Here is a 13937-nt window from a genome sequence, read left to right on the forward strand (position 1 = left end):
ATTATTATTGAATTATGATTACCCACAAGATAACCTTGTCTCTCCTTCTAGAAGGTGTGGGCAGTCAGGTTTCCAAGAGGAGGGGGCTGTAGGGGGTGGGGTGTGGGGAGGGTAGGGGTCATCAGGACTTAGCGATGAGCCCAACCAGGAATCCTGGACGCCATCCCACGGCTTTGCCAGTGCCGTGCCCACGGCTGGCAGCCTCTCCCTCTCCCAGACCCCCCTCCACCATGCAGCGCCCATATCGCAGAGCCCTGGTCCCCTCCCACCGACCCAGCACTGCTTTCTTTTCCTGTCACCGCAGATCCTTTGTTTATCAAGTCTCTAATCCCCACTTTACAGACTTGGAAACCGAGGCACCATTCCTGGGGGTGAAGTCTTTAGCGCTAGTAGCTTAGGTCCAAGGGACAGAGGCGAAACTCCGAGCCCGGTAGGTATATCCTCGGCGGTCGTTACAATAGATAGAGGTCCCGGACCGGGCTCCTGTGCCCTAACCCCATCCAGGCGGAGCCCCAACTTTCTCCCTCCCTCTTCCCCTGGGTCGCTTCCAGCCCTGCCTGCCCACTCGGTGTCCTCTACACTCTGGCCCGCGGAGAGCACATTACCGACCGTCCCTAGATAGGGGCGGGGCATACCGCGTCCCTGTTCCCCTTCCCTTTTATTATTTATTATCATTTAAAGGGGCCGCGACTTGAAAATTTCCGTCCACTCTGTCCCCTTCCCTAACACCCCTGAGCTCTTGGAGCGTCTTCAGACCTAGCGCGGGGGGCGAGGGGGTGTCTGGGAAGGGGGAGGGGGCCTTACGAGAGCCCTCCCCACGTCCCGGGCCGCGGCGCTGAATCACCGGCGAGGTATTTGCATCTGAGAGCGATTTGTCACCCGGTGATTTGTCTGCGGGGCGGTGAGCGCGCCGGTGGGGGGGAGGGGAGGGGCGGGGGAGGCCGCGCGCGGGGAGACTTTTACCAATCGGGTCGGTGGGGGGTGTAGACGCGGACTCGGCTGGCGACTCGGTGAGTCGGCGCGCGGCACAAACCCGGCGGTGGCCGGGAGCCAGCAGAGCGCAGCTCGCGGCCCGGGCCGGAGGCCAGGCGCGGCCGGGGCAGGGCCGGACGCCAGGCGTGGGGCATGCGCCCCCCGAGCGGGCCCTGCGCCCCCCGAGCGGGCCCCGCGCGGTGAGGCTGGGGTAGTAGGTGGGCCGGCCTTTTAAAACGCGGGTTTCGTCCCGGGTGGGCGTCGCGCGCCCTGGAAGCTAATGAGGGGGGTCCCCAAAGTTGGTCAGGAACGTGGGTGCGGAAAGGCTACCCGAGTGGGTCGGAGTTGGGGCGATTTTCTCTTCGACGCCCTCGGAGCCCTCACCCCCTACCATATTGCGCGGGTGCGGGAGTGACCAGGGGTCGCGAGTGTGTGCGTCTCCCCCCACCCCCAGCGGAAGGAAATGGTCTTTAGGCGCGCGCGCGGGGGGCTATGTTCGGGGTTATTTCATTTATTGTCGCTGGAATCCGTGTTTTATTCTGGAGCTTCGAGGGGAAAGGGAGCGCTGGGTCGGGAGGGCAGGGCAGTTCTCTGGTGACCCTCCTCAGCCTGGATGGTTTATTTATAAAGTGTCGGCTCTGGGGGCAGAAAGGGGCCCCTAGAGGGGACACCACGGGCCCCGCGGCCGGAGAGCGGGGGAGGCTCGGCCCGAGCCCTAACTCTTTGGCGGGGATCCTCTGGAAAAGCCCCCTCCCTCTTTAAGTACCCCCCACATACAAAAGCGGGCGCAGGAAGCGCGGGGAGAGCGCGTTGGTCAATTCCAACGTTCCGCGGACCCGGGGTGGCCGGTTTGTCAATAATCTTCCGTTTTCAGTCGCCCGGCCCAGAGGGTTTGCCCCCACCACCACCACCACCATGCAAATCGGTCGCTTTCCAAGAAGCCTTTGAAATCGGACTTGGGTTTCTGTCGTCTAATTTCTTCTCCCTCTTCAGTGTTTCTTTTCTCACTTCCTCCGGCCCACCCCCTCCGGACTCTCCTAGCCCCCTCCCCACCTTTCTGCCCCGCCCTCCCCCTCCTCTTCCCCTCGTGAAGTGAGGGCCCCCTTTCGCCACCCGCGGGGCCCAGCCTTGCACAACTCTTTAAATAACCGTGTTTTGCAAGCCCTGGGCCGAGCTGGTGACCTCTCTCCGGGAGGCCTGGGAGGGGGGAGAGGGTGTGGCCTCAGATCCCTCCTTGCCGCCCCCTCCAGCCAGGTCCCAGCGAACCCCCAGCAGCCCCCTCCCATCCCAGCCCGGTCCCTGCCTGGGACTGCCTTTCCCCTGGGGTTGTCATAAAGTGGGGGTAGGGCCAAGGACAAAGGGCTCTTGGGGGGAGGGGTCTGGAGGGGTGGGCGTCCTCAGCCTAGGGTTAATGGCAGCCACGGTGGGGGGGGAGGGGTGGCCAGGCCCAGGGGACTTTGGGGTTCCCACCTGCCCCCTCCACCAGCCCCTACGTGGAGTCCTGCTCTGCTCCCCTCCCCCACCCGTGGACCCGGAAGGGTCATTAAACCCAGTAGGCCTGGGGGTGGTGGCTTGGGGGGGAGTGGCTTCCTTTGGCCTCTTCCTTCTGCTCCCCCCAAAGGGAGGGGGCGATGCCCAGAGCATTTCCGTGGGGAAGGGGGGCTCATCTTGAAGTTGTCAATGGTGGGGGAGGGGCAGCAGACCAGACTAGACACTGGGTGAGAAATGTCCCTTCAGCACTTCTTGGGGCTGTGGGGGGACGGGTGACTGCCCATCCCCGGGGGTGGGGGCTGGGTGCTCTTCTGCTGCCTCTAAGGGCAGGCTGCGCTGGTCACTCTCTAGCAGTATGGCCTCTGAGAGGGTCTTTGTGCCCTGGGACCCCTGCCCCTGCTGAGTACTGAGGCCCTTTGGGGATGGGTCCCTCCCCACTTTACTGCAGGGGCCCCCACTTGCACCCCCATTGCCCTTTCACCCGTCCTGCTGGGAACCCTATCACTGGGGAGGGGCCCCCTCCCATGACTGGGGAGGTTGGGAGGGTCTCTACTATAAGACTCCCCTGGGGGAGGGGTCAGGCTTCTCTTAGCAGGTCACAGGAGGGGCTGGGAGACCAGCCAGCCTGGTGGCCTGTGTCTGCTGTCAACCAGGAGCCCCTGCCCACTGGCCCCTTCTGCCTGAAGAGATGCTCAGAAGCCTGTGGGGGTCACTGGCCGGCTGGAGTGGCTTCTGGACCCTCCTGTCCGCCCCCCCCCACAGCGTCTCAGTGATGTACCATCTTGGGTATCTTTGCCAGGCCTGTTGAGTTCTGCCTGGTCTATTTTATTGGAGGCCTGGGCGGGTGGGGGTGTGGCCTGGGCTGGGGTGGGGGCTGGGATGCAGATAGGGGGCTACATCCTCCTATCTTTGGTGGTGGCTCTGGGACATCTATGCCTGGAGCCCGCCCAAGGCCCTGGCAGAGCAGGTTGGCAGTGATCCAAAGGGACCCCAGGCTTGGGGAGGGGGACAGGGGGCAGAGTGGGCTGCGTTCTGGGTCCTGGGCCCCACTTGGGGACCCAAAGGGCAGGGAAACCGCCAGAGAGCATGTGGGGGCTGCTAGGAGGCCCAGTGTTCCCCTAGACCTGAGTTCTGGATTCGACCCCCAGTCTTGCCTGGAACCTGCTGTGTGCCCTCCAGCAGGACAACTCAAGCCTATTTTCTCCATTTGTGAAACGTGGCCCATCCAGCCTCCTTCCATAAGTCTAGCGAGTGCCTTCTGGGGTTGTGCCTGCATCATCACAAACTTGCATCATTCCTGCTTTGGCATAGGGAGATGGGTACTGTATGGGCCCTGTTTTGCAGATGGGGAGACTGAGGCCTGGAGTAACTGAGGTTTAGAGATGAGGTGGGAGCTTGAGTAGGGAACCCTGAGCCTGTATACAGCAGGTGCTCAATCTGGGTCAGCCATGGTTTCTATGAGAAAGGAGGGTGCCTGGAACCCCCTGGGTCAGGCTGCACCAGCATGTCTGTGAGCAGTGCCTAGAACTCAGAACTGGAACCCGGAGCCCCCTGGACTGTGGCACCTAGTAGCTGGCTTTGACCAATCAGAGACCGGGAATACTTGGTCCCCTTGCTCTGTTTATGAAGCCATAATCCAGCTCTTTCTGGGGGGTGTTGTTTCTCTGTGGCCCAGACGGGTGGGGGCCGCCTCAAGGCCTTCAGGAGTCCAGTACAGAGTGACCCAGCTTCTCAGCCTGCTGGAGGGTGGATGGAGGGGGGAAGATGGGGCGAGCATGCTCCTCCACCTCCAGGGAGGCCCCCAGGTTTGCACCCTGATGATCGTGGATGGAAGGGATTTTCCCAGAGGCCTTTGAGGTCTGACCTCAGTGGGGAGGAGCCCAGGTGCGATCTGACGGTCTCTTGTCACCCCCAGGTTTCTGTACACGTGAATGAGCCACCCGCCAGCCGCCGCCACCCCCTGGTGCCCAGTGTGAGAAAGGAGGTGTTGCCCGCCTGCCACTGGCATGCCCCGCCAGCCCTCAGCCTGAGCCCAGCAGCGCCTGCCCCTGCCCCTTGCCACCCTGCACTGCCCCGGCTCCCCTGCAGCCCCCACACTGCAGTGCGGCCGGGCCCCCTCCCCACAGGGGCCGCCCCCACCGCCCCCTCCTGGTGCCCGGGGCGGCCCGGCCCGCAGGGCCATGAAGCTGCAGGCTGTGATGGAGACGCTCCTGCAGCGGCAGCAGCGGGCACGCCAAGAACTGGAGGCCCGGCAGCCACCGCCGCCCTCTGAACCCCCAGCCCGTACCAGGGCCACTCTGGAGGAGGACAGGGAGCCTGAGAGCGCCCGGATGCAGCGGGCGCAGATGGCTGCCCTGGCTGCCATGCGGGCCGCTGCCGCCGGCCTTGGCCATGCACCCAGTCCCAGCTCAGAGGATGGGCCCCCCGGCTCGGAGGTTGAGGATGTGGCCCTGGAGGGGGCACCGGGCTCGCCCACCCCACCCAGCCGAGGCAGGGAGGCAGCCAGCCTCCCCATGGGCGATGGCCGCTTTGAGGATGCAGGCTCCGACGATGACCTGTGAGTCGGGGTCTGTGGGCTCCTTGTGCCAACCACATGCCCTGCACCGGCCACTCTCAGCCCTGGGGCACTGCCATAGAGGAAGGGCAAAACTCCTGTCCTGCTGACCTCCCGGGGCGTACCATCCTTTAGAATTCACTGGTGGACAGTTCTCCATCTATACCGCCCAAGATGGGGGCCTCCTGTCCCAGAGGGCTAACACACACGTGGCCAGTACAGCCACACTCTGCATCTGTAGCTTTATTTCACCTTAATTAAAATGGAGCTACTCACATGAGATCGGTGGCCCCCATCACCTAGCGAGGCTGTAGGAGGTTTAGTGATGGGGACAGACTTAGAGTCCACGGCCCAGGAGAAGCCTGCACAGAGCGGGCATCCATTGGCCCTTGTGTGTGTCTCACCAGCGTCTGATGCGGGTCCCAAGCTGGGCACTGGTAGGATCCTCCTGGGAAGAAGTTTGACAAGTCTCACATGAGTATGATTATTGGCTGTGATCATGCCAAGAAAATAAAGCAGGGATGTTGAGGCGAGGGGTGGCTGGGGCTGGAATCAACTTTTGGGGCATTGTGAGTGAAGGTCTACCTGTGTAGGTGACAGCCCTTAGGAGCTGGTGAGGGGAGCAGAGAACAGCATGCCTGGCAGAGGGAACAGCCTCAGCGAAGGCCCCAAGGCAGAAACAGGGTCCATGTATTCAGGGCCTAGTAAAGAAACCTGTGCCGAGGACGGGAGAGGTGGGATTAGCAGGTAGGTAGGGGGGGTTCATTGCCACAGGGACACCTCTAGTTGCTCTGGGCTAACTGGGAACAGGGCAGTAAGGGCCACACCCTGAGCAGTTCTGCTCATGGGTGCTCTTGACAGCTCACCCACGTCCAGACAGGGAAACCAAGGCTGGATACAGTGGGACCCTTGCCCCAGGGCTTGAGTTGAGCTGGTGCCTTCTCCCCTGACCTGTGCCCCTTGTCCGCCCCAGGAAGCCAAAATGGGAGGAGGAGGAGGAGGAGGAGGAGGAGGAGGAGCTGGAGGAAGACCTGGGAGACGATGAAGAGGACGAGGAGGATGAGGACTACGAGGACGAGGAGGGGCTTGGGCCCCCAGGCGCCGCCAGCCTGGGCCCCGCAGCGCTGTTCCCCCGCAAGGCTCAGCCGCTCCAGGCCTTCCGTGGCGACAGTGGATCCCGGGCGCTGGGTGGCCAGGAGCGCCCGGGGACTGGCCCGGCTGTCCCTGGAGGGGCTGCCCATGCTGCACCTCAGCTGCAGCCACCAGACCACGGGGACTGGACATATGAGGAGCAGTTCAAGCAGGTGGGCCTTGCGTCGTAATTGGGGCTGTGGGTGGTTGCTGTCAGAGTCCTTCTGACCTGCCCTCAAGGGCCACGAGCTCGCCTGTTGGGCCTGGGGCATCCCATGGAAGCCCCAGTGTGGGATTGTGGCCCGTGGATGGGATGGGCCGGCCGGTAAATGCAAGGACGTGGGGACACATGGGGACAGGAGTCAGGAAGGGAAGTTTGGCAGACTCTGTCTGTACCAGAAGGCCGAGCAGAGAGACCTAAGCAAAGTGGGTTCTGAGTGGAGGCCCTGGCTTGGGGAAAGGCCACCGTCCTATATTGGGTTCGGGGGGTCACGGGTACAGCCAGCAGGCGCGGCCAGAGGCATTGTCAGTGGCATCGTGTCTGATCTGTTGAGGCTGTGGCCGTGGAAGGGGCTGAGCAGGGTTGGCCACGTTGGTGTGGACGGCCACTCAAGCAGCTCACTGGGCTCAGGAGGGGCGGGGAGGAAGCAGGCGTCCTGGTGCCGTCCCCGCGGGCGGCCAGGGCAGAGGAAGTGGCCAGGCGGGGGAGCCTTTGAAGTCAGGCCTCGCCAGGCCGGGCAGATGGAAACCAGATGGCGGCTGGGGTAGCCGGCTGGGCTTGCATTCCAGCCTGAGGCCAGCTGGGCCCTGCCCTGACCTCCGAGAGTGGACATGGGGACTTGGCCTACCAGGCCCAGTGCCCAGCCCTCATCTGGGCTCCACGGGGCTGGGGATGCGCCAGGCACATGGGAGCTGGGAGGTGGCTGTGTGTGGCCTTGGGGCACCCCCCAACTCATGCTGGCTTCCGGGCTGGGCAGTGGGACCCTCCTCGAGGGAGCAGGAGGCCCCGCCGCCGCCATGTGGGGAAAGGGTGCTGGGACCCTGGTAACCCTCAGAAAACTCAGACAAAGTATAGAAGCGGACATGCAGCATGAGGGGGATGAGCCAAGGCAGTGGTGGATGATGCAGGGGCAGGTGTAAAGGCAGGAGGGGAAGATGCCCCTGGGTGGGCGTGGCCAGGGCAGTGGCCTGAGGGAGGAGGCCAGACTGAGGAAGGCAGGAGGGTTAATCCCCTGCCTGGGCATCTTGGGCTGGGTGGGGCTGCCCTGGCTTCCGGCTAGGTCCTGGCACGCAGTGCGGGGGGTGGAATGACACCCAGCAGACGTCACCTTCCCAGGGTGTGGCTGGCCACTCCTCACGCATGACCCTGGTTGCCCCCTTCGGCCTGAAGTCCCCATCCTGGTGTGTAGATGCCAACCTGCAACCTGCCTCAGTCTGCCTCCCCTTCTAGGGGCCCCACTTATGTCTGGGCTGCTGTCTGTCTACCTGTGCAGATGAGAAAACAGGCAAGGCATGAGGGGGACAGAGGGAGTGGTGGGTTTCTCAGAACTGAGCTCCTGACGTCTGTTGGGGTGAGAGTAACGAAACAGGAGTCTCATGTGTGATTTACATCAATGTTTGCCATCTGAGTTCAGCCCTCAGGGAGCCCCAGGCCAGAGGTAGAGCCAGACAGACACCCCGCATCTCACAGGGTCACTGCTGAGCAGGAGGAAGGGACAGCCCCGCCCAACCTGGTTTTGACTGGCCAGGCCCGGCAGAGGCCAGGGGTCAGGTGTTCTGACTGCAAAGCCCTTTCGGCCCATCAGGAGCAAAGTAACTCAAGGGGCTGTTGTCCTGCTGGTCTGGGAAATGGGTGATGTCTTGAGGACCCCCAGGGTCAGGGCACAGATGGGGAAACTGAGGCCCAAGAAGCACAGGGAACGCAGGTCATAAGTCAGCCTCATGCTTGTGGAGTGTCTATGGGATGCCCAGCTCCCCTGCCAGGGGCAAAAAAGGTCTGTAAACAGATGGGTGGGAAGATAATACCCAGTCTGGCAGCCACTGGGGGATGTAGCTCATGGGCCAAGCCTGGTTGGCAGAGGAGCTGGGCACTTGTACCATGGGGCACCTGTGCAAAGGCCCTGGGGTAGGATGTAGCATGGCTTGTGTGTGGAGGCCAGATGCTGCCACTGTGCTTGGCCCTGAAGGGCCTGGGATTGAATTCCCAGATGGAGGGGGCTGGGGGTGGTGGGGATATGGCAGGGTCTTATTCCTGCCTAGCTGTGGCAGTTGCAGCTGCCTGCACTGCCCTCCTGCCCAGCTGGCCAGGCACCTGTGCGGCCAGTGTCAACAGTGGCCCGGGCCTAGCCAGCCCGACAGATGTTGGGGCTGTGTTGACTCTGGCGCCTGCCCCCACCCCCTTCCTGGCACGTGGCAGCCGGGCCGGCCGGCCGCCTGCTTGGCACCATCTCTGCCTCTTCCTCCCCGGTCTTGGCAGGGCCCAGGCCTGACTTCCGCCCGAAAACCCTCGACAGCCGTGAAATCCCGCTGTCAGCCGCGGGGTTTGGGGGGCAGCCAGGCTGGGGAGGGGCCGGGAGCAGCAGGCTCACGGCCACGGAATCTTTCCTTGGAAGCCGAGAGCCTCGCTACTGGGCGGCCCCAGGGACACACGCTGATGGAGGCCAGGGTTGGCCAGGATTGCAGTGTGTCACAGGGCGCAATCAGCAGCTTGCCTCCTGCCATCAGATATCGCATCCTAGCGACATCCCAGTGGCTTCCTGTCACCAGCAGGGCTGTGCAGGGCTCTCAAGAAAGTGCTATCGTGGGGTTGTCAAGCAAACAGACTCAATCGCGGGTCTTCAGCCACTTAAGGACTTGAATCATTAGTTTCAGTGACTCTGTAGATAAATGCTGGAATTTTTGCTCATGGTTTTATTGATATGAAATTTATGTAGCATGTGATTCAGCCATGGAAAGTGCAATTCAGTGGCTTTTCATGCATTCACGGGGTGTGCAGCCATCACCACCTTCAATTTTAGAACACTTTGTCACTTCAAAAATAAAGCTTTTAACATGTGCCCTTTCACTATTAGCCCACTCCTTCCCCTAGCTCCTGACAGCCAGTCTCTAGATCGGCCTTTTCTGGACGTTTGCCATCAGTGGAATCATGCCCTGTGGGTCCTTCTGTGTTTGCTTCATTCACTGAGCATCCTGTTCTCAGTGTGTGTCGGTGCTTCTCTCCTTTTCTTGGCTGAGTAATGCTCCATTATGCACATGCCGTGCTTTTGTGCGTGTGTCTGTACACACACACACACACACACACACACACACACACACTGCATTTTACTTACCCAGTCATCCCCTGATGGACACTGGGGTTGTCTCTCCCTTTGGCTGCTGTGAATGTGTGTGCACGAGTTTGCGTGTGAATGTGTGCTTTCGGTTCTCACGGGCATGTACCTGGGAGAGGAGGTGCCGCGTCATATGATAACTCTGTGTTTAGTCTTCTGAGGAGCTGCTCTTGTTCACGGTGGCTGCTCCATTTTGCATCCAAGCCGAGGGTTCCAGTTTCTCCACGTCCTCGCCGACACTTGTGGTTATGACTCTGATTCCAGCTGTCCCTCCAGGGGTGGTGTGCTATCTCCCTGTGGTTTCAGTTTGCATTAAATGTTGGGATCTTTTTCCCCCTGCTTCCCAAGGTCATGCCTGCTCACCATCACTAGTAAATAAGCTCAGAGGTGTAGAAATGACGGTTCCAGGCAGTGTTTGTCACCTAACTATGCACAGGCGGCAGGCTGAGCGTCTTGCGAGTGTCTTGTGTATACTCACTTGGTGCTGGTGGGGGGCGCTGCGTTTGCACCATTGTGCAGGTAGGGAAACTGAGGCATAGACCAATGAAGCCATTTGCCCACGGTCACACGGGGGATGTGTCAGACTGGGACTTGACCACAGGGTGTACCAGAGGAGTGGACGGATGGGAAGGGGCAGGGGGCGAGCCCCACTGGTAAGGGTTTGGAGGGAACCTGGGTGGCTCTGAGCCTCCGTCTCCTCGTCTGAAACGAAGGTGGTCAGTCAGGGCCCCCCAGCAGGGTGTCAGAACCCAGGATCTGGACACAAAGGCCCCCAGACAGGAAAGCCACCATCAGCCTCAGGTCCCCGACCCTGAGAGGCTGCCGCGTCCTTGCTGTGGACCCTGCCTGTCCCCCCTTCCCCTCCCTGCCCCGGGCCTCCTGGGGCCCCTTGAATTCCCATGGGTGTCCTTCTCCACACAAGCTTCTGTGGCCCCGGAAATGGGTTCAGACAACTTAGGGTGCAGCCATGGGCCCCAGATGCTCCTGCAGCAAGGGGCTGTGGTCACATTTTTTTTTTCTGGGTTTTACAGTTCACTTTTTTTTTTTTTAATTATAGAAAATATACACACATATATTTTTAAAGTCCTTTTTTTGATTTCAGAAGTGACACTTGATACCATTCTTGTAGGAAAAAAAGGAAGGATTCCAGTGAGGTCTGAGCCTGCCAGCCTCCTCCCCAACCTTCCTGGTGTCAGCCACACCGTCTTTCCAGGCCTTTCTCTGTCCACTTACACAGAAGTGTGACGGGCAGGGTATTAAAGTGTGATGGGCAGAATATTGATGTGTGGTCTTTTGGGGGTTGCTGGGGTCTGCCATTCACTGAGCTGGACATACTGCTTTTCTCGTTTTTTTCGCATCATTTTCACTCTTTATTTTATCAGTGTTTTGAGTAGCCTGGTTCTTTTAGCTGCTTCAGTTTCCCTTGTGGGGCCGATACCAACACATTGGTCTTTTTTCCTATTTCCCAGTTGTAAACAACACTGCAGTAAACATCTCTTGGGGTTTTGTAGGGTGGGGGTGGGGAGCTGAAATTGCTGGGGCTGCAGGAGGATACGGCAGATACTTTCTTCACCTGGAAGGCCAGAGATGGACACAGGGACTCCAGCTGTGCAGTCCGGGCTGGGCTAGAGGGAAGGCTGCCCAGAGGAATGGGCTTTGGAACTGGGGTTTTGTAGGATGTGTAAGAGTCAGCCAGATGGCCAGAGAATGGTTAGGGTCTGTATCTTGGAACCATGTGGCTGGACCATGAAGTGGGAGGGGTAGAGGTGGGCAGAACAATAGGGCGAGCCAAGATGGGCTCAGAGGGGCCTTTGCAGGATTTAGCAGTGCTAGGGGAGGGAGAGAGACACTGGGAGAACCCTGCTGGGATCCATGGCCGGGCACCACAGCTAGGCCTGTGGGGCCAGGGAAGAGGGTGAGAAGTTTTGGGTGGAGAAGTGTATTCTGGGCACAGGCTGGAGGTCAGGCACTGGTTTCTGGGCCCAGTGACGTTTGGCCAGCATGCCGGGGGCGGAACAGGCCAGGGGCCAGGCCCGTGGGTCCTGTGGGCCAGCTCCGGCGCCAGGCGTCTTCCTGGGGAGCCAGGGCCCTGGGCCCTCTACTGGGGGTGGGACCAGTGCTGTGAAGCCCCCCAGGAGCCCAGCCTTGCCGTCCTGGAGCAGCACCTGCCTCATCAAAGCCACTGTGGCTGCTGGCACAGAGCCAGCTGGGCCATGGCGGATGCAGGGAGGGTGCCCGCCTGACAGTCCTGGCACCGTGCCCCCGCCCGTGCCAGCCTTGGGAACCACACTGACTCAGCCGGAAGAGCCTTATCTGGCCCCGGCGCCGCCGCCTGGCTGCCCGGTCACCACTGTGGGGTCACCGCCACTGTGGCCTGGCCCCATGCCCACCACTGCTCCCCACCCTGGTCGCCGCTGCCAAGTGCCTGGCCCCTCCCCACGCTTTCTAATAACACACGCGGCTGTGGAGGGCGTGGTGGCCAGCGGGCATGGGGAGCACGTGGAGTCCAGCCGCTGACGTGGGCACGTGTGTGCACGTGAGGAAGGGCTGGCTACATGGAGTCCCTGCTCAAGGGGCCCCATGTGCGTCAGAGTCTGTTTGTGGAGCTGGGTCTCTGGGGGCCTTGTGAGACCCCGTGGTGTCTGTGACCATGCGTGTGCCAGTGTGGCTCTCCCATGTGTTCATTTGAATGATCTGGGGCCACATGGACCCACCTACGGCATCTTTTATGTGTATCTGTCATCTTAGATGCCTACTGGTGGGTCTCTGCACCTGGAGTGTTTGTGTACATCTCCATGTGCCCGGACGTGACATGGACCCAAGCCATGTGGATGTCCTGCCAGTGTGTCTTGGGGTCTGGACACACTTGAGGGTGGCCAAGCTTGTGTATCCGAGTCATCAACCCTAGTGCCGTGCATGTTGGGGTGACCCTCTCCCATGGTGACCCTCTCCTCTGCACGTGGCTGTGTACCTGGGGGTCTGCAAGAACACACGTTCATGCCCCCTACCGCCCCCCCAGCCCCTTGTCTCAGCAATCTTAAGGGTGTAGTGGGGCCCATTAACCGTTAGCCAGAAAGTCAAGCTGCCCCAGTCACTGGCTTGGATCAGTGGCCTGGACACAGGTCAGCGTCCCGTGCTGCCTTGCTGACGCAGCCCCAGGAGCTGCGAGGTGTGACGAGGGCCTCTGGGCTGCAGGGGCTCTCATCGTGTGTCCCATCCTCCTCCCCTCACATGCTGTGTGATTGTGGGTTGGGGTACACCCTCTCTGATGCAGAGGTGCAGTCGGGGGATGCCAGGCATGGCTCCCCTGCTCTGTGCCTTGGTTTCCCCATCTGACAGAGCCTCTTCAGCCCACCCATCCTTCTGACTCTGAGCCTTCACCCTCCACCGTGACTTAGGGGCGTCCCAGGCCCTGTGGAAGACCCCGTCTACTGATGGCTGCCCACTGCTGGGTCCTGCTCCAGGCAGGGTCTGGGGCAGCTGGGGGTGCAGGCCATGGGTGGGCACGCGTTGGGGCGGGGCGGGACCGCCCTCCTCTACTCGCCCGGCTGCGCTCGGCCAGAGGACAATTGGGGGTCATGGGGTTAAACACTAGCCAATCTGCCTGTGGAGGCCCCAGCGCGGGACTCAGCCTTGCCCCTCGGTCAGGGCTGGCGGGCGTCTCACGGGGCCAAGGGGTAGGAGCAGGGGCAGGGAGGGCATAGAGTCAGCACCGCCTGCCCCCAGCAGGCTTGTGGCCCTTGGGGACACCTGCCTTCCAGACGACAAACCAGGGACAGATAAAACCCCATGTTCCAGGGAGAAATCTATTGGGGGCTGAATGGTGTCCCCAGAGTGACGGGACCTCTGTAGATGCAGTTAAGATGAGGCCACAGTGGAGGAGGGCAGCCGGGGTCCTTATAGAAAGGCAAGGGACACACAGAGGCAGAGAATAGCCATGTCAGGGTGGAGGGGGAGATGAGTGATGTGGCCACAAGGCCAGGGCCCCCAGAAACTGGAAGAGACAGGGAGGACCCTCCCCTGGAGCCTCTGGGAGCATGGCCCTGTCCACACCTTGATTCCCAACATCTGGGCTCCAGAATCGTGGAAAAACAAACCCCTGTTCCAAGCCCCCCGGCCTGTTGCCACTGCAGGAAATGAACACAAAGTCCAGTGAGGGGTTTGGGTCCCTGACTCTTGGGGCTCAGCAGTGCTAGGCAGATGCACAGGGGGCTGGTCTGCCATGGAGCCTCCTCCAGACCCTGACTGAGTGGTCCATGGCATCGTGGATTGCTGTGGGCAGAAAGGCCAGGCTGCACACCCACGTGCGTATGTGCACATGTGTGTGTGTGTGTGTGTGTGGCACTGGGGGTGTGCCTGAGAACAAAGCCCACAGAAGTGCCGCCCACGTGGCTGCGTGGCAGTGGGGGCTCCGGGCCCAGTGGGCCCGGTGGGTGTGGCAGCCGAGGGCGGGGCGTCTG

The 13937-nt window shown here is 61.1% G+C and overlaps 1 protein-coding gene across 5 annotated transcripts in view; it reads left to right on the forward strand.

Annotated features, from left to right (window-relative positions):
- The first annotated feature begins 693 nt into the window (after positions 1–693).
- Positions 694–13937, forward strand: part of ARID3A (AT-rich interaction domain 3A) — a 35178-nt gene continuing 21934 nt past the window's right edge. The window contains exons 1-3 of one of the 5 annotated variants that reach the window (XM_070374257.1): positions 694–901; positions 4379–5020; positions 5991–6321. In XM_070374257.1, the coding sequence (XP_070230358.1) occupies positions 4644–5020; positions 5991–6321 (708 nt within the window). In that variant the 5' untranslated portion in view covers positions 694–901; positions 4379–4643. The other 4 variants (XM_070374255.1, XM_070374256.1, XM_070374254.1 and 1 more) reach the window with 4 other exon arrangements.

The sequence above is a fragment of the Bos mutus genome, chromosome 7, assembly GCF_027580195.1.
Source record: "Bos mutus isolate GX-2022 chromosome 7, NWIPB_WYAK_1.1, whole genome shotgun sequence".
Classification (NCBI taxonomy): domain Eukaryota; kingdom Metazoa; phylum Chordata; class Mammalia; order Artiodactyla; family Bovidae; genus Bos; species Bos mutus.